The 19,647-nt window shown below is 32.7% G+C and overlaps 3 protein-coding genes across 5 annotated transcripts; 1 reads left to right on the forward strand and 2 right to left on the reverse strand.

Moving 5' to 3' along the window:
• Nucleotides 1-705: 705 nt before the first annotated feature.
• LOC105135553 (30S ribosomal protein S10, chloroplastic) lies at nt 706-3,459 on the reverse strand. Its single transcript, XM_011040467.1, has 4 exons — nt 3,109-3,459; nt 2,904-2,963; nt 1,782-2,114; nt 706-1,022 (listed from the first exon to the last, which is right to left on the reverse strand). Exons 1-3 carry the CDS (start codon nt 3,364-3,366, stop codon nt 1,803-1,805), a joined length of 630 nt encoding a protein of 209 aa, XP_011038769.1. The 5' UTR covers nt 3,367-3,459; the 3' UTR covers nt 706-1,022; nt 1,782-1,802.
• A 4,864-nt stretch (nt 3,460-8,323) lies between these two features.
• Nucleotides 8,324-10,043, forward strand: QRT1 (Pectin lyase-like superfamily protein). The gene is made up of 5 exons (XM_011040605.1): nt 8,324-8,628; nt 8,901-9,096; nt 9,221-9,424; nt 9,510-9,745; nt 9,846-10,043. Exons 1-5 carry the CDS (start codon nt 8,324-8,326, stop codon nt 9,991-9,993), a joined length of 1,089 nt encoding a protein of 362 aa, XP_011038907.1. The 3' UTR covers nt 9,994-10,043.
• Nucleotides 10,044-10,187: 144 nt separating this feature from the next.
• LOC105135555 (Agenet and bromo-adjacent homology (BAH) domain-containing protein) lies at nt 10,188-15,739 on the reverse strand. Of its 3 annotated transcripts, none has more exons than XM_011040469.1 (7): nt 15,138-15,739; nt 14,523-14,950; nt 13,592-13,644; nt 13,380-13,502; nt 11,881-12,696; nt 11,235-11,454; nt 10,188-11,113 (listed from the first exon to the last, which is right to left on the reverse strand). In XM_011040469.1, exons 2-7 carry the CDS (start codon nt 14,815-14,817, stop codon nt 10,581-10,583), a joined length of 2,040 nt encoding a protein of 679 aa, XP_011038771.1. In that variant the 5' UTR covers nt 14,818-14,950; nt 15,138-15,739; the 3' UTR covers nt 10,188-10,580. The 3 variants fall into 3 exon arrangements, with proteins under 3 accessions (XP_011038771.1, XP_011038772.1, XP_011038770.1); XM_011040470.1 differs by having other exon boundaries at nt 11,881-12,045; nt 12,094-12,696; nt 14,523-15,739; XM_011040468.1 differs by having other exon boundaries at nt 14,523-15,739.
• Between the last annotated feature and the right edge of the window lie 3,908 nt (nt 15,740-19,647).

The following is a 19,647-nucleotide window of genomic DNA, read 5'->3' on the forward strand; positions in this document are numbered from 1 at the left end:
AAAAAGAAAACAGCTAGCACTTCATTTTAATATGGGCTCTTGTCAATCCGTATAACACACCTGTAATGATGATCATGTTAGCTTGGTCAAGTTCTTGCCTGGTTTGGATCTGATTCCATAGTAGTAATGATGAACAGGTAGAAAAGAGTCGCCATAAGGTGCTCCTTTTACACGCCCGACATGTCGAAGAAACCAAGGTGCTCCTCCTATGAGGCTATCAGTTCTCGGAAGAAATGGCGGCCCATATTGTTGATCCACTTCAGAGCAAGATTATACATCGAGCCATTTAACTTGTGGGGGATCATTCAACACAGAAAAGTGAAGGGCAGGTTGTTTTCATGTTCCTGAGCTTGTAATTTAAATAGCCTTTAGTTTTCGAGTTTCTAAAATCTATAGCGCTAGGCCTGTAGCGTGGAACATAGTTTTAATTCAAAAGATAGAATACCTATGGCGGGGCTAAAGATTTACCATAACATGGAAGTCCAGGCACTATGATGTAAAGGCTTTAAGAATTCAGACTAAAATTCGATTTTACTTAAACCTTTGAGATGAACAAATCATTTGCCCTATAGTAAATGAAATAACTTGCCGGAAAAAACAAATTGTTTGCTAAAAGAGGCGATTCCCAGCATGCTTCGCAGATTGAAGACAACTATTGACTGAAATGCACGCATGCACAGTACAAAGAGAAAATACGAGCTTAGATCAGAAAGGAAAATTAATTGAGGTTGATTCATTCATTGGCTGCAATGTTTGCATATAAGAAAACGTAAATCATAACATAAGAAACAGACAGAAAGCTCTATACACCTATGTTTCACTACGAATATCTGATCAGCAATGATGAATTTTCATACATGATAGTATTGCTTGCAAAATCATCCAAGCAAAAAAAGGGGTAAAGGAAGCCGTTGTTGGATGGGTATGCCATATTAATAATCTTGTTCATGCAATCACCTTCCATAGCCTTGAATGAATCAGCAACTTTTCTTATCTTAGTCTTCTAGGAAGAAATCCAGCACCTAGAATAATAACATTCATTTCAGAAGCATCAAGAAATGTTAAGATTTAAAACAAGAATAGGGGATCAAAAGAAAGTAAATATGCTGTGAGATACACCCCAGAACAATATGTTAAGGTTACCATAGCTACAATACCAATGAGAATATTATGATAGACTAGCTACAATACCAAGATGAAATGAAAACAACAATTACAAAGCAATGCAGATGATTGCAGGGAGGTCATCATCCATTTTCTACTTTCAAGCACTGCCCCCACAAAGAATGTATCAGCATAAAACCAAGCACAAAAGATGAGATTTACAATAGAAGCTGCCAGCAGGGGGTTCAAGTTTCATAGCTGACATAGTTAAGTGCAAAGGATGGAAAATAAGAACGTCAGAAATTTTTCATCCAAGCATCTAGTTATGAAAATACTTTTAAGCTAAAGACCCTGAAATAAATGAAAATCATCACAATTGTTACTTCACTCTTGCCACTAATAATCTTTCTTCTGCTACACTAAACAGCGCACCATTCATGCTAGCAATCATGTAAGAGATCCAGGAAATACTGAGGCAGTGGGATTAAGTTGTCAAATACTTCATATTGGATCGCATTGCATACATAATGCAATAAGAATAATAAAAGAGGAGAAAAAGGAGAGAGAGAGAGAGAGAGGAATAAAAAAAACTTGGGATTCTGCGATGCTGGTTTATGGAGCCAAGTCATAACTGAGCAAATGATTTGGAGAAACTAAAAAAATGTCATGAAGTTTACCTGACTGAAGGATCACTAACTTCAGAGCTTGACCTCTACATCAACTCCAGCAGGAATGTCCAGTTGCATCAACGAATCGATTGTTTGTGCAGTTGGGTACAGAATATCTATAAGACGCTGGTGGGTTCGGATCTCGAAATGGAACCTTGCATCCTTGTGCACATGGGGGGATTTAAGAACACAGTATACACGCTTCTTGGTTGGTAATGGCACAGGACCCATGGTCTTTGCATTGGTGGTCCTTGCAGCATCCATTATCTGCTTGCAGGAGTCCTCGATCAATTTGACCCAAAAAGATCTTAGTTTGATTCTAATTTTCTGCTTCGGTGCCATCTAAAAACACAAGCAACATAGAGACAAAATGAAAACTCCGCACTTAACTATATGCATGAAGTTTTATAGAGTGATTACATAGTGCAGGACAGAAAAATAATAGACCATAAACAATGAGGGTCATTCAGTCTTCAATTGACCCCAGACATAGATATTTGAACAAGAATTCTTACTCGGAAGCATGCATATCAAAGAAAGGCTTCCATTTGAAGCAAAGCTCAAAAAACAACAGTCTATAAAATTAACCCCCATAAATAACCAAAGTTTAGAATTCACTGTTTAGTACACATAATATTCCCTGCAGTATGTACACCAGCCAAGAGAAACTCCATATCATCTAAGTGTCCATGAGCAGCCAGATGGAGACATTCCTTCTTACTTAGCACAGAATAATGTGTTGCGCGTAAAAAATTTTCACCATGGAAACAAGCAACGAATAAGATTAAGAAAACAAAGAATCATGAAAAGGAGCCACCAAAATTATCTTTAATTCATTGAATTGAAGATCGAAATAAATAGAAAATCAAATCAAATATCAAAGTGTTCTATTATCTTGGCTACAACATTAATAAAACACCACAAAATTACCCATAGAGTAAATGGAAGAATTCCCCAACAGATACAAGCATCACCATTAATACAACACCACAAAATTACTCATAGAGTAAATGGAAGAATTCCCCAACAGATGCAAGCTTCATAATTTTGCAATGCTGATTCTTTAATTTCCTCTATATAATGTAAGAAAGGTAAAATGATAAAGGAGATAGAAATATGTAAATATATTACTTTGTCTGCATCTGCAGCGATACTGACTGACTGAGTACTAAGTGTCTCAGAACCTTCAACCTACAAGATTCAAGATTAATAAGTGAATTGAGTAAGACTAAGTAATTTCTCACTACGGGAAACCGAACAGAAAATTGAAAAACTTGTCATAATTGAAAGAAAAACAAATGATAACTTTACGAGAGAGAGAGAGACATATAGAGACCTGGAAGGTATCAGAATAAGGTGCATCGAGGGTATCTGGAAGTGGGTCTAGAGTGGTTTGAGAATCCAAAGCTTCAGGAGCGGCAAAAACCCTACTTGTTGAAAGGGAGGGTATAAGGGTGGTGTTCGTCTTGAAGGCATTGTTGTTAAGAGAAACGGAAGAGAGCTTTGTTGTTCTACAAGGAAATGAAAGAGGAGTCGAGATTGTAAGAGAAGGGATTGATGTTAATGTTGCAGTGATTGAATTTACTACAGCCATTACTTCTTCAACCTCCTCTTCTTCTTCTGGTTATTATTTTTGGATGTGCGAACCCTTTCCTAGCTGCTTTGGTGGATTATCCAAATATTTTCCAATTTTCATATATATATTTAATTGTTTTGGGCTGGACTAAAAGCCCACACTACACATGAACTTTGTTCTTTTCTGTAGGCTTTGCTTGGGGCTGGGCCTTATATTAGAAATCGAGGACAAGAGTTTACATGGTCCAAAAAATAATAATAAAGATTGTATAATGATTTTTTTAATGTTAAAGAAATCTTTTTCATCAAAATTAAGAGAAATCAATGATAATAGCTAGCTACGAGTCGGGTTTCTATTATATTTATATCTTATTCATTGTACATTATGTAAAAAAAACTTAATATTTATATAATATTCAATGAAATTATAAATATTCTCTATACACATACATATATGATATTAATGTATATATATTACACAATGGTTAAATTATAATAGATGCTCTAAAATTAAGATGGAGTGTTACTAGATTTGACAACCAATTCAAAGTTGTTCTAATTGTAAAGGAAAGTGTGGTTTTATTTTCAGCCATTTAAATTTATTTTTTTAATGATGTGTCAAACATATACAAGATAAAGAAAGAGAGAAATGGATGGGCACAAGTCATATGTGTGTGTGTATTATTTGCATTATGTTGTGGCTAGATTAATTTATTTAATATAAAAAATATTTATATATTACTAAATTGTTTTTTAGTAGAAAAAAATTTAAATTGTATGGATTTTAACTCGACATGTCTCAGTCAATTTGACATATTCGAAGGAACCTTGAAAAACTGTTAAAAACATAATTTGAAGAAGAATAATAACTCAAGATGATGTATTTTTTTATTAAAAAAACATTAAGATAAAAATATATTGGATCGACCTAGGTTAACTTATCAAATTCGCAACTTGAATCATAAGATTAGAATAACCGCATAGAATGTAAATTAAAATTAAATATGAAATTCGATTCCCAATTAAACTAATATTGAAGGATGAAATTTAAAAAAAAATTAAAAAAAGATAAAAAATAAACAATTTGATTTAACTCAAGTTAATCTGTCAAAGCTGCAAGCCTAGTCATGTGACAAGGATAATTCCATAAGTAAAAAAATCAAAATAAATTGTGAAACTCAATTATCAATTAATTTAATATTGAAAGATGAAATTAAAAAATTAATTAAAAAAAACTAAATCAAGCAAGGTTAATCAGCCAAACTTGTGATCTAAATAATGAGACTATGATAACCTAAAAAAATAAAAAATAAAAAATAAAAACTATGAAGCCTAATTCCAAATCAATAAAATATTGAAGGATAAAATTAAAAAAAAAACTAAAAAAAATAATAATTAATCCATTACACAGAATAAACAATCCTAATATTGAAGTTATCAGAATGATATTAAAAAAGATTAAAAAATAAGAAAAAAATATTTTTATAGAAAGCAAAATAAAAAACAAATTATGAAGCGTAATTACAAATCATATTGAATGATAAAATAAAAAAATAACATAAATTAACATGTCAAACTCGTGAGTCGAGTCAAGAGATTAGGATAGGATAACCTCATAAGAAAAAAAATGACATAGGTCAACCCTAGTCAAATTATTAAATTTGCGACCAACTATGATAACCCAATATAAAGTAAAATAAATAAAATATAAAGCTTTATTTCAATAAACTCATTGTTGAAAGTTGAAATTGAAAAAAAAAATACAATCTAAAAACATGATACAATAAAACGTTCTTAGTTTACATGAGTTAGCTTATAAAAAACGTGAGCGGGGTTATAAGATTGAGATAACATCATAGAAAAAAAACTAAAATAAATTATAAAACCTAATTTATAATCAACTTAATGTTGAAGAATGAAATTTAAAAAAAAAACACCAATTAAAAAAGACAAAAAACCCAAGTTAACCAGGTTAAACCGCCAAATTCGCCACTAGAGTCCTAAAATCAAGATAATATCATAAAACATAAACCAAAATAAATTATGAAGTTCAATTCCTAATAAATTCAATATTAAAAGATAAAAATAAAAAAAAATAAATAAAAAAATAAAAATAATCAAATCCACCGAATTAACCTACCAAATCCATGATACAGATTATAAGACTTAATTAACAATATATAAAGCAAAATACAATAAATTATAAAATTAAATCTTCAACAAACTAAATGTTAAAGTATAAAATTAGAAAAATAAATATAGATTTAAAAAGAACAAAAAAAAATCTATTAAATTAAATAGTATTTTATGAGTCAATGAGAATAAAAATATCATCTCTTTTAATATATACTATAATATTAGAAAAGAAAAAAGAATAAAAGAAGAACCGAAAAATGACAAAGCTTAAAACTCCCTCATTACAAACTTACAAAATCCAATCCTCCTCTAAATGTAATTTTAAGCTTTGTCATTTTTCAGTTCTTTATATATATATATATAAGCTAATCCTCCTCTAAATGTAATTTTAAGCTTTGTCATTTTTCAGTTCTTTATATATATATATATATAAGCTATTTTACCCTTTTTTTAATCATAAATTGAACATTTTTTTAATAAAAAAATTAAATATATAGATTTTTTTAGTGTATTTTTTAATATAAAAAGGTTCTTAATTATAAATTAAAATGTTTATATACTTAATTAAATTGATATTTGATCAAGATATAATTATAATTAAGATTAAGTATTTAATCAAGTGATTATCCATGCTAGTACAAAGGTAAAAAAAGTCCTCAATAAAAGTAAATTAAATAAAATTATAAATTTTATTTATAAAACAACTCAATGTTAAATAATAATTTTTTTAAAAAAAAATTAAAACCAATCTAATGATGAAAGAAAAAATTAGAAAAAAAATATCATTTAAAAAAATCAAAGTAAATTCCATAAAAAATAACAAATAAAAAGAATCGAGATAACCTAGTTTATTTAAAAAAATTAGTAAAATATTCTATAAAATACAAAGATAAAAATAATATAGCTTCATCTCCAAATGAATAAATTCTGAAGTCTTAAATTAGAAAAACATGAGATTAAAAAAGGCAAAAAAAACTAAGACAACCAAAAAAAACTTTTTAAACCGGAGATAATTTTTAAAACTTGAAATTCATGAAATCCTAGATCTGTGCTTATTTAAAAAGCTTAAATTTAATGTTGATAGATAAAAATGAAAAAAATAAGTCAATTTAAAAAAATTATCAAAGTAAAAAAAAATAGCAATCAAAAGAATAAAGATCAAATTTGATAGGAAAAAAAAATCTAAAAATGATAAAATTGTAAAAAAAATAAATTTTAAAAATTATCTCAAACAAAATAAATAATAAAAATAATAATAATTAAATTTAAAAAATTAAAAAGGGATGAAATTAAAAAATAATTTTAATTTTATAAATAATTTTAAATAAAATAAATAATAATAAAAAGAATATGAACTAAATCAGAAAAAAATTTAAAAATTTAAAAGTTAATTTAAATTTTTAAAAGATAAGTGTAAAAATTAAGAATGAAAAAAAAAAAAAAACCTTCAAAGCTAAAACGAATGGCCTTTGGCCACACGTTATCTCATTATGAAGAAGATGACTAGATAATTGAACTACTGCTGTAAAAGGCAGCATTTAACCACAAGACAACTATGCACATGTTGTTTATGCATTAACATGTGCAATGCATCAACGACTTATTTTTAAATTTTTTTATATATTAAATTACAAGATTGCCCATAAACTAACTTCATAATATTAATAATAATAATATTAATAATAATAATAAATCATAAGTGAAAATACAAAAATATCCATGCATTAGAAAATTCGGGCATGTAAAATCTAAAGGTTATTATTGCCCATTTTAAATTTAATAACAGCAAATGAATCATTATAAAATTACTTAATTACCACCAATAACATGTATTTTGGTTATATTTTTGAAGGGCCAAATGGGTTTTTCACCCCATAACTTGAAAAAGTCACTCATCTTCTTTGTTTTTTTTTTTTATATATTTTTTAATCTTTTTTTTCAATCCTACTCTTTTCTAACAAATTAGTCTAAATTAACCTACAAGTTGGTCAAAAGCTAGATCAAGAGAAAAAAAAAAGGATGAAAAAAGAAAACTTTATGTTAAGGGACTCAGTATATTTTGCATTTTATAGAAAATTATAGTATGCCAAAATTATTTTTTATTATGGTTAGAGATATTCTTGGATACTTAATTTGCTTGACAATTTTAAAGAAGCATTTCCACACCAACTTAGTACATTCATTAAAATAAATTCAGTTATCCCCAAACTTCAAATAAATGGAAAGCAATTTAACTGTATAATAATTGAATGTTTTCGTTTTTAATTTCTGAAACGACAAGCTTGTGCAAAACGCACAGTACCAACAACCAATTCTCTCAACGCTCATCAGAAGAGAGAGGTCGGGAGCCATGAGTGTATATATATATGTTATGAAAATCCAAGGCAACATTCATTTCAGTTTCAGCTAAAGAAAGCCAGCATAACCGCCTCTTTTAACCTCCCATCATCTTATTTATGAACCAGTTCTAAGCCCATTTAAGAAAGCCAAATCTATTTCTCTGGGTTTAGCAAAACTTTCATGACCGACCTTTCTGTCTTGAATTCTAAATATATATATATATATATATATATATATATATATATACACGAGCAGTGGAGTTGTTTCTTTCTCTGAAGTAGCATGCAACACGCTTTATTAGCTTAGTAATGTTCTACTTAATTTCGAGTTCCTCAGGAACAGTAGGACTCCACCACCACGCTCCCTTATTTATTAGGCTCACCTGTTCTCACAACCTTCACCGAAACCAACAAGATTCAGTCTTAAACAACCAGCTTGTTTTAGTTAGCGCATGCACGTACGTCGAGGAGATCAGGGAATTGAAACAGCAAGAATTATTCATGGGAAAGTCTGTTAACGTTGGTGGAGGTTTTCTTGTGGTTTTGCTGTATTTTTTAGGTTGTTTACAGGTGGGCTTAGCACAAAGCAGCGCGAATGCGAAAGGTATAGCTATTAGTTGGGATGATATGAAGATGGATAAGCGTGGTGCAAGAGTGAGTTCTAAATATGATTTTAATGGAAGCCGAGTAATTGTAGTTGACAAGAATGGTGGAGCGGATTCATTAACAGTTCAAGGTGCAATCGACCTGGTGCCTCAATATAACACTCAAAGAGTTAAAATTTACATTCTTCCAGGGATTTACAGGTTTGCAGAACTTTTTTTTTTTCCCCAAGTGGAACCGGAAATATAGAGTTTTGAAACATGCTCCACTCTTTTTGCAGTTAGTGCTATTTTTTTGTGGGGGTGTTAAGTGGAAAGGACACACGATCGTGGCAAGGCAACGTGGGTTGTTTATTAGTTATTTAGGGGGTAGTTACTGCTTACACTTGCATGCATATGCATATCTTGACCTGATTTGGCTTTAAAATCTCCAGCAGTTGATAGATGATCAGATTTTGATCAAGTGAAATATGCAGGGAGAAGGTACTTGTGCCTAGAACCAAGCCGTATATCTCAATGATCGGAGACCAAAATCGTGTTTTTGACACTATTATTTCTTGGAACAACAAGGCTTCAGATGCAGATAGCAATGGCACTGCTCTTGGAACATATAGATCAGCATCAGTCACCATAGAATCTGATTATTTCTGCGCAACCGGTATCACCTTTGAGGTAATTAATTAACGTCCATCCGCCTACCCTGCAGCCTTGGCATTTGATTTTGCAGCTTTCCTTCTCTCTTTTATGCACTTTGATTGTATAAGGGATAATTAATTTGATATGGGGTTGATGACAGAATACAGTAGTAGCAGAGCCCGGAGGGCAGGGAATGCAAGCAGTAGCAATGAGAGTTTCTAGTAAAAAAGCATTTTTCTATAGAGTTAGAGTCTTGGGTGCTCAAGACACTCTCTTAGACGAGACTGGAACGCATTACTTCTACGAGTGTCATATCCAAGGAAGTATTGACTTCATATTCGGCAGAGCAAAATCACTGTTTCAGGTTATATGACCTAGAGAGCCAATTATACAAGTTCCCTTCCAGTTCTTGAAGGTTGTGGTAAACGAGATTTATTGTTTTGAAACAGGATTGTGTCCTTCAATCAACGGCTAAAAAATCTGGAGCAATTGCAGCTCACCACAGGGATTCACCTAATGAGGACACAGGTTTCTCTTTCGTAGGCTGCGTGATCAATGGAACTGGCAAAATTCTGCTAGGAAGAGCTTGGGGAAACTACTCAAGGACGATATATTCATACTGTTATCTTAACGATATTATAGATCCTTCAGGATGGAGTGACTGGAACGATCCATACAGGCAAAAGTATATATATAAACTCTTATGTTTAAGTTCTTTGCAATCGTTCTGTTTAAAGATTCCAGGAATTCAACACACAACTTGAACGAATTTCACAAACATGCAGGACTGTGGTTTTTGGAGAATACAAGTGCAGTGGAAGAGGAACAAATGCAAGAGGTCGAGTGCCATGGTTAAAGCCGCTCAAGTACGAGGATGCAAGACCTTACTTGGACATAGGATTCATAGGTGGAGAACAATGGCTTAAACTATAGTTACGCCTACCAATTCATTATTAATTTTATTCTTTAAAAATATATTTATGCAAATGGCTAAATCACGCACGACTGTCTAGTTACAGCCAGTGCGATAGGTGCTCTTCGTTTCAAAACACACCTTCATTTTCCAACTTGAAATCAAGCAAAATGCTCATATTAAAAGTTGAGCAATGATTGAAACATTTGGCAAATTTTCAGGGGAAAACAGAACTAGAAACAACTAATTATTTTGATATTATAAGAGCCGAAGGTTTGGTAGATGATGCAACTTACAAGCGAGAATCACAGAAGCATGAACCACCAAGGGAGCCGAATCAATTAGAGGGCTTCTGACCAAAGTAATCCTGACTCCAATCCCAATTATACAACCACTTACAACGGAAATCTTACAAATCTAAGATAGTTCCTGTACATCTATGGACGTGGACGTGGAGGTAAGAAGGGTTGAGAAGCAGCGATTCTCCTGTTATTATTTACAAGCATCCTGACCACCAAATGAGAACCATCCACAATTCCACGTTAGCTATAACCAGCAGCACCATGACAATTTAGAGATGATGTAGTCAAAGCTCTTTTTAAACATCTTATGCCATCACTTCCATGAGTTCTGTAGCTTTACTATTCTTCTCAGAAGTCTCCGAGACTTCCACATCTATCTTGTCAGCACAGTCATTAACATCACCAACTACTTCACCCTGACCATTGCCCTGAACTTCATCATCACCTGCAATTTCACCTTTACCATGACTGATATTGATGTCTTCACAACAATCCTTGTTGCCTATGGAACCTGGTGTTGGAGGCATCACATGGTCAACACATTCCGTGGCCTCAATATGGCTATCAGAACCACTTAACAGAGCAAACTCAGGTTTTCTCTCTTCAATAGTATTAGGTTTAGCACTGGTAGGAACTTCGACACAAGACATAGCAACAAGATCAGATGCCAGGTCCTTGTTAATCATCAAGGAAATGGATGTTTTTGTTTCAGGGCTACTTGCAGCCGATATGGCTGAGAGTATGTCAGGTTTTGCCTGAATATCAATCCACTGATTGCCCACCCAATCTCTAGAAATCCGTACATCCTTTTTGTGCATGTCCAAAAATAAGTTTTCACCTGATACCACAACAGTTTATCAGACAGCAAACAGGAAGACATGGGGAAAATTACAGAAAAGACAATACAAAGGAAGGGTACAAATATTAAGTGCTTCGCATTAAATTCTTAAAAAGCAAACCTGGAAAGTAAACTTGCAGAACATCACCGCCATTGTCATCGATTTTAGTTACTACACCTTCCCACCACCCATCACTCCACCATGCATCCACTGCAGACCCAACTTCAAGAGCAGAGTCTGTTTGTTCATTCAGAGGAGGGGCTGGTCGCATTGTTGGGCGGCCTAAGCGCCTCATGCCAAGTTTATCAGCCACAGCCAATTTGAAAGCTGGGACCCATTCCTACAATTGAGAGAGTAATTCAACCTCATTGTCCAAAGAAAAATACAAGATACACGTAACACATGTTGCAGGGATGTATCCATTGTTATAGAAAATCTTTTGGACTGCACCTATTATTTGAGAATCATGAATGGGACTTTTTACAACGAAGCATGAATGCATCCGAAACTACCACTCAGTAATGATTAAAAAATCACATCAAAGCTTATGAACAAGGTATGCCCTAACAATTTCTCTAGCAATCTAAATTGACCTGGAAGTTAACTTCTCTGAGAATTTCCAGACATCAATCCAACAGGAAAAGAAATGGTTCATCTTTAATTACAATAAACTCCAATGCTACCACACCATTATCTAGTTTTCTATACAGAGTTCAAGTCAGGTGGTATAAATCTAAAGAGTGTGCTTAATGATGCCTAAGCATACCTCAAGATTGCCATACTCATCTTCATCCTGCACATCATCATATTGTATTTTTATCTGCTTTCGAGACACCTGCAAGACTGTACACCTGAACCAGCAACCCCGTATACCACTATCTTGGCACAACAGCTCAATCTTTTGATCAACCTTAAATAGATGGCTATACCATTGGTGGGAGTCTACACACTTGAGGGGAAGCAATGTTTTGCCTGACAAACCATATCTTAAGTTCAGGTATGAAGAGTCAAAAGCCATAATCTGACTACCAGAAACTCCAACTCCCAAATGATCTGTCACAAATGCTTCAGATGCACTGCCGCTTCTGGTCCTCTTGGCTCCTAGCTTTATGTTCTCGCTTGGATTCAATACTTCATCTTCTTCTGTTAATCCACAGGCTATGCGCTCAGCCCCTAGAAAGGCTTTGGAATTCAAACAAGAGAGAATAGGTTGATCAAAATAGCCACGCAATTTACTCAAATCAAAGGGCTTTACTTTTTTGCTTCTAAATTGCCTAAAGCACAAATGTATTCTCGTTGATAAAGCATCAGGAAAAGCAGCAAAACATTCCTCATAATGTTCACGAGTTAAGACTATGGCAGGACCATCAACACACTCTGCACTTATGACTTGTGAATAAGGTGTGATAAAAACTTCTTGTGGGTGAGCATTTCTTAGAGGAACTACACCCTTGACTTCCTCACTGTGGTGAAACCACCTCACTTTTACTTTTTTCTGTCCCCTCTTGTCTTCATACATATCTTCCAAGTAAGCAAGATAATGATTCTGTCCTTTAGCCATGACAAAGACAAAAGATTGGATCTGCAAATGGAAAAATGAGGGAAAACTCAGAATTGAACAGCCAATGAAATTCAAACAGTAACTGGAAAATATTTGTATGCCTTCTAAAGAAAAGATAGCCGGTCGGTCAGACACGCATCTCAGCAGAGAAGGTAAAAAGAAAATAAAAATAATCTGTGAAGTGGATAAGGCACATCATGCTATTAACATACAAGGGTAATAGAATTTGCATTTGCGATCATATGGTTCATAACGCATCTCACCTTCCACATCAATCAAATTCAGAAAAAACACTTCTACAAGTAAATCATACACATCTTAGAGTCCCATCTCATAATTACAATCTAAAACCAGTCCTCTTCCTACCTTCAAGTTATTTCTGGAAAAAAAAAAAGACCTAGAGACTTCATTGGTTTTTCAATAGTCATCAGCTTCAGATTTCCCTCCAGAGGCCATTTTCTCGATCAGCTTGCAAGGTCATGTTCGAAAGTGGTTCCAGTGTCAGGCAAAATATTCCAGCAACAGTTTCAATCAATTGATCATTTACACTTGGAATTATGCCTCTACATTGAACTAGTGAAATTGAAAAGCCAAGTTTCTAGTACAGATAAGGAAGTTCCAACAGGGAGACAAATGAGCCTAGCCCATGCATGTAAAACAACTCAACTCCTCCTTTACTGTTTTAATTGACAATGAATGCTTACTGCTATTGTAGTGGCATTCCTGCAGAATGCAGGGTAATGCTTCAGTTGTTTCCCGCATGTCCATGCAATGCCTGACCACACAATGTCTGAATCATGTCCACTGGGATTTTTTGAAAGACAGCCCTGCAATTCACATATAGAGATACATCAAAGCATTAATATTAGAATGACACAGATATGTGCCAAGAAAAAGTATATTCAGCATCTGATACCTGCATATGTTGACCACCAAGCCCATTTACTGATTCTACACCTTGTAGTGTTTCTGTTATTAAAGGTGCACATATTAAATCTTGCTGAGAAAGTGTAACATAATTGTACCAGATAAAATAAAGAACTAGTTTCCACGACGCTGTGCGTAATTGTTCCAGAAAATACTGCCAGAATCTTGCAATAAAACAAACCCATATGATGCTTGTTCCAAATGCAACCTGAAGACACTGGTGCTTTGTGTTCAGCAGCCCTCATGCCTCCAGGCTGCATTTGATAGGGCTTATCATACATTACAGTTAATAAAAATATCAACAAATTGAATAAATCTGAATGTTGTAAGAGAGAGCACATAAAAGATAGCACACAGACCAGCCTCCTGTAGGAGACAATTAATAAATAATGCACCTAAGGCCAGTTCAGAAAGATTTCAATTGCAAATGATCAGAAATGAGGTTCTAATCTATAAACATTGAAGAAGAAGAAAGTTAATAACCTTATACATGACCAGTAAGGAAGATAATTTTAAAAAGAAAGGAGGAACAAGGATATAAAATAACAACCAAACCATGATACATTAAGCATTACTCGTACTAGACCAAAGGTAATTGACCATTGATCAATGGCTTAAATATATAATTTCATACATAGTATAGCATTGAAGATCAATAATAGCAAGTTATCATATAATATATCAATGACAGCTTACATGTGACACTAAACACATTGAGAAAATACATAAAGCATTACTCAAACAAGACCAAAGGTAATTGACCATCGATCAATGGACCAAGTACAAAACGTTTCATACACAATATCACATTGGAAATCTATTATAGCAAGTTATCATATAATATATCAATGACAGGATACAAGTAACACGAAACACATGGAGAAAACAAAGAAAAACTACAGAAAAATAAAAATACATACTGGATCCATCACCCTGTACATGCTGCTTTGATAGCATTGATGTAAGCCAATCCACAACCTCCCTTCTTGACCTCCACTTGAAACCAGCATGAATGGAATTTTCAGCACCGTAAACCTGCACAAACTCCTCAGCAACCACATAGAACATATGCCTAACACTCCGCTCAGTGCCCACAACAGCAATGATAGATTCTCCGGCAGAATCCTTCAGGAAATAGTGAACCACACGATTTCCACGCTCCTGCGAAATAAACTGCTCTTTCCACTCCACAAAACAGTGACCACTTCCAGTCATTTTGACAGACAGAACCAAGAGAAGAGTATAATCAGCCCTGATTACAAAGCTGGAAGATGAATTTGCTCGGAGGAGATGGAAAAGGGTCGAAAACCCACTTGAATTATGGCCACAATCACTGCAATCTTTCAAACTAAAGGTGAATTATTTCCCTGAAGTCCATGAATTATCTACCCAAAAGTGATACACCTCAAACAAATAAAAAGTGGGTATCTCACACAAGTACAAAAATACAGTTTAAGGAACTAAAATCAGATTACAAAGCTAGGGAAAATCAACATACACTACAAACGGGGACAGATTATCAAAAACAAACTAACTTGATATCTTCAAAATCAATTCTTCGTCAAAAGTCAAAGCAGATTAAGGGTAGCAGCTATCTAAATTGATGGAAACCTAGAACCCATCAAGAAGTTCGAGGGCAAAACTCAAAGAAGTCTACCAAAGAAAAAGTTAGTAGTGGAGAATGCAGCGCAGAAGTGAGAGAAATCTATGGTACGAAGATCTGACAGCAGATGGGTAACCCAGTTGTCGAAACTGAAATCTAATCCTGAAAGCAGCAAAAGCCACCAAGATATGGCTTTGACCGATTTAAGTAAGAGGATCATCAAAACTATGAAATGGGCATCTCAGTCTGGGCTGGGAAAATGAGTGGTGATAGGATTTGGTAATAATTGAAGAGGAGGATTTTGTAAAGGTGGGTTTTGGAAGGGTTCGAGTGAGAAGTGAAAGGTTGAGGGTTTTGTGGGTTTTCCAGAGCGCAGTACTGGAAGGGAGAGGGGAGATAAAAGATTAAGAAGATGATCACGAAAGAGGAGGGGAGAGAGTAGAAGAAGAAAACATTTTTCACGAGGGTTTGAAAGATTTTTAGGGGTTTGGCATGCATATGCACATGGATCCCGTTTGATCTTCTGTCTTTAGTGGTTTTTTAAAAGTATATTTATTTTTTAAAAAATATTGAAGTTATTATATAATTGTAACTATAGTGATTTTCTTAAGGTATCTAATCTTTTTAAAAACAAATTGTCATGTGAGAAATGCCTTTTTTTTTTTTTTAATTGGGTTCGGGGTGGCTATAGAGAGCAGCTTTTTATTTATAATATAGTATAAAGTAAATACACAATAAAAAAAATTATAAGTCTATAAAAAAATTAGTTTTACCGTAATTTTATTATCCTTAATTTTATTATTATAATCTAGTATAAATAATAAAACACTAATTTAATTTTAAAAAATCAATTATTTTATAAATATAATTTACAAAATGATCAAAATAATATATTTTTTTTTATTTAAGGAAACCCTACCCTCGAAAAGTGTATTTTATAGGCTCAAGTGAGTGAGTAAAACCCCAACTGTTCTAAGTTCTTATAAAATATGCATGTCCTGACTCGAACTCAAAATCTATTATGTAGATCTCAAACTCTTTATCATTACACCACATCTCTTGGAAACTTAAAATAATATACATGCACACATGAGGTCTAGGTTGTACATAGGACTAGGAGATGCTCTATGTTCCACTTCAATTCATGTTAGAAAAATGCATCTTTATAGTTTTTTAATCAGAAATTATTTGATGAAAATTTTAGAAAAATAGTATTGATAAAGTTTTAAAAAATCCAAGTAGTGGAGAAATAAAATTCTCAAGGTAGACAAGTAGTTAATTAATTAGTCCTAACAATCTCATTTATTCTTTATATCAATATATTTGATAGCATATATTTGATAGTTGGTAGGCCAACATAGTTTATAACTAGTACCTGCAAAAAATCTTTATTGGTAAAGATGAAGACTCTTTTGTGCTTCAATAAGTATATTTTTAAAGAGATAAAATATAAGAATAGTTTATAGAAAGAGGCTATGAAAATATATATACAATAGAAAATGAATATTGTGAATCTTTGTTTTGAAGATCTTATGATGTATTTTATTAGGGGTGTTCAAACAAATTGATAAACTGAGTAAACCGACAAAAAATTAACCAAAAAAACCAAACTGAGAAAAAAACTAATTTAACCGATTAGAATATTTAGAAAAAATCCCAATTCGGTTTGATTTTTGGTTTCGTAGTGTAGCAATCGGTTAACTCAGACTAAACTGAACAAGTTCAAAAAAAAGTCCCCTAACCACCACTGGTATAAATAAAAACTTTTACCCCCACTCTTGTCTAACCCTAACAGACTACCATAGGCTAAAAAAAGGTTCCTAATCATAGCAACCACCCCAGTACTAGAGGCTCTCCCTCTTGCCTCTCCAAAATATTTTAGCATATACAACAAGTTCATGAGAGAATTCAAACAAGTTCTTTTGTTCAATACAAGTACATCATAGAAGCATCAATTTCCTCTCCTCTCCTTTTGTTTTTGGGTGATAGGTGTTTTTATTGATGAGGTGATGGAAACAAGGTTCCTAATGAGATTTGTTGGTTTTTGTTTATGAGGTGATGGGTTTTTGTTTTTGGGTTATTTGGTTTTATCTCCAGTCTCTAGGGCTAGAATCATGATTTACATCTTCTATGAGATTTGTTAGCGTTAAACAATTCATGGACCACACTGCAACTGAGTTAACAAGAAGTGAATCAGCAACCGTGATGCAAATAACTAATAAGGAAATCAGGCATAAAAAATTTGCATATAGGTTTTTTTGGTTTTGGGCATTAAAAACCAACCCAAAGTCAAACCAAATCCAGTCGGTTTGGGCCGGGTTTCAGTTTGGTTTTGGGTTTGGATTTTTTTTTGGTTTGGTTGTTTTTTAAGGGTAAAAATTGAACCTACCCGAAAATAATCACCCCTAGTATTTATAGCCAATGAGTCTTGTCATTTTGTAAAAAGAAAAGTTTGGAATGTAATTTTATCATGATAACATTTAGGGTTCTAAACGTTAAATGTAACTGAGTTCATTGATTAGTACTTAAAAGTTCATTTTTATCAAGGTTTTATGTCATTAATTTGCACTTGAAGTATCAATAACTCCTTAATTAAAGCATGTTTTATAATAACATATCTAATAATATAAGATATCTTTAATTTATGGTAAATGTCATTTTAAATGCAAGCCTATCACATAAATGAAAGGATTGATTGATTAGTTTAAAAACTGAAATTGAAAGGACAAAGAGATGGCCAAACTTAGAAAAAAGATGATGGTGCAGTCCAAACCAGAATATTGTTCGGTAATTGGGTCATATTTAGAGCTGTAGATCTCGGATTTAGGTCTACTTTCTATGGATGGAAAGGTAAGACATAGGCCTATAATTTTCATGGGAGCTCAAGATTTAAAAAGGCCATTTCAAGTCTAAATTGTAGCATTAACAAAGAAGTCTGAATCTGTCATGCAGCCCAAACACTGTTCAGTTTTTGGCCTATATCTGGAGTTCTAGAAGTTCAAATAATCTTAATTTTTTGTTTCTAGAAAGCTGAGATAATTTTCTAGAACTTTCATGTTTTCAAGTGGTTTCAATTCTGACGTTATCAATGACTTTTTAAGCAGATAAGAGAAGATAAATATTGCTAATTTATAGTATAATCATATTAACAATTTATAATTTGATTGAAACCTTCTTTGTGTGTGATTTCAAATTGAATAATAAGAGTTTATACTATACTTGTTTGACATACCATTAGTGGATCATCTAACCTTAACATTTGTTGTTATTATTGTTTAATCAATACATTAATTTTTTATCTCAAAGTTCTCATCAACTTCTTCTTCTTCTTTTTTATACTAATACTACTGTTGTTGTTATTGTTGTTGTTGTTGTTGTATTATTATTATCTATAATTTATACAATTAACCTCTTTGTAGTTTGATCCTGGTCTTACCGGGTTATTTATTACTTCTACACTCCTGCACTTCGAAGAAAACATCAACCTTTTGATCATGTCAGTATGTCAAACAAGTATAGTATAAACTCTTATTACTCAAATGTAAACCATAAATAAAGGAGGTTCCAATCATATTATAAATTGTTAACATGATTATATTAGTTATCTTATTCGATTAATGCTCGTCAAGTATTCAAGATTATAACTTATGTTAACAATAAATCAAGTTCCTTGCATAACTCAGGTGTCGATTATACCATATAATATAATAGGCTATGAAAGTGCCAAGCATTTGATGCACCAAGTGTTATACAACATAAATCTAGATTAGTTATTTAACAAGCAAAGTATTAAAGAGTGAACAAGATAACAAATATAAAACATGTTAGTATCAAACATTAAAGTCCATATTAAGTTTATACTATACTTATTCTTACACCATTAGTGTAACCTTTTCACCTTGACATAATAAACTTAGTTAAATATAATGCAAGAAAGAAAAATAAATAAACAAAATAAGAACATAAATAAGATAAAAGTTAACTAAGTAAAGGAAAGGAAATGAAAGACATAAACTTGATATTATTGAAAGCAAAACTTAAGCATTAAAAAAATACAAAGAGAGAAAGCAAGAGCATGATCTGGAAACCAAGATGCCTAAATGCATGGTAAATACCTTCTTTTATAGGCCAAAATTCAGAATTATTGATTTGATGACTAATTGATGAGGGGGTGACCAACTCTTGACTTGGTGACAATCCTTATCTTTTCTTTTCTACCTAAAATGTCATTAATAACATTAAAATTATAACCACTTGACATATGAAAGTTGTAAAAAATTGTTTTAACTTTTTAGGAAAAAAAATGAAGGTCATTTGGACTTCTAGAATTCCAGATATAGGTCAAACACAGAATAGTGTTCGGGTTATAGAATAGATTCAGACTTCTTCATTGTTGCTACAATTTGGACTTGAAAATGACCTTTTTAGATCTTGAACTCCAT

Source organism: Populus euphratica, unplaced genomic scaffold (genome assembly GCF_000495115.2).
Source record: "Populus euphratica unplaced genomic scaffold, PopEup_1.0 scaffold47.1, whole genome shotgun sequence".
NCBI lineage: Eukaryota > Viridiplantae > Streptophyta > Magnoliopsida > Malpighiales > Salicaceae > Populus > Populus euphratica.

Excerpts from the sequence above, each read along its gene's own strand:
- LOC105135553 (XM_011040467.1), bottom strand. The coding sequence starts at position 3,366 with ATGGCTGTAGTAAATTCAATCACTGCAACATTAACATCAATCCCTTCT. Across the intron at positions 2,964-3,108 it reads CTTATTCTGATACCTTCCAG|GTTGAAGGTTCTGAGACACT; the intron begins GTCTCTATATGT and ends TGAATCTTGTAG. Across the intron at positions 2,115-2,903 it reads TCGCTGCAGATGCAGACAAA|ATGGCACCGAAGCAGAAAAT; the intron begins GTAATATATTTA and ends TTGTGTTTTTAG.
- QRT1 (XM_011040605.1), top strand. The coding sequence starts at position 8,324 with ATGGGAAAGTCTGTTAACGTTGGTGGAGGTTTTCTTGTGGTTTTGCTG. Across the intron at positions 9,425-9,509 it reads GAGCAAAATCACTGTTTCAG|GATTGTGTCCTTCAATCAAC; the intron begins GTTATATGACCT and ends GTTTTGAAACAG. Across the intron at positions 9,746-9,845 it reads AACGATCCATACAGGCAAAA|GACTGTGGTTTTTGGAGAAT; the intron begins GTATATATATAA and ends ACAAACATGCAG.
- LOC105135555 (XM_011040469.1), bottom strand. The coding sequence starts at position 14,817 with ATGACTGGAAGTGGTCACTGTTTTGTGGAGTGGAAAGAGCAGTTTATT. Across the intron at positions 13,645-14,522 it reads TGTACAGGGTGATGGATCCA|AAACACTACAAGGTGTAGAA; the intron begins GTATGTATTTTT and ends CTTTAATAACAG. Across the intron at positions 12,697-13,379 it reads GGAATGCCACTACAATAGCA|ATCCAATCTTTTGTCTTTGT; the intron begins GTAAGCATTCAT and ends TTCCATTTGCAG.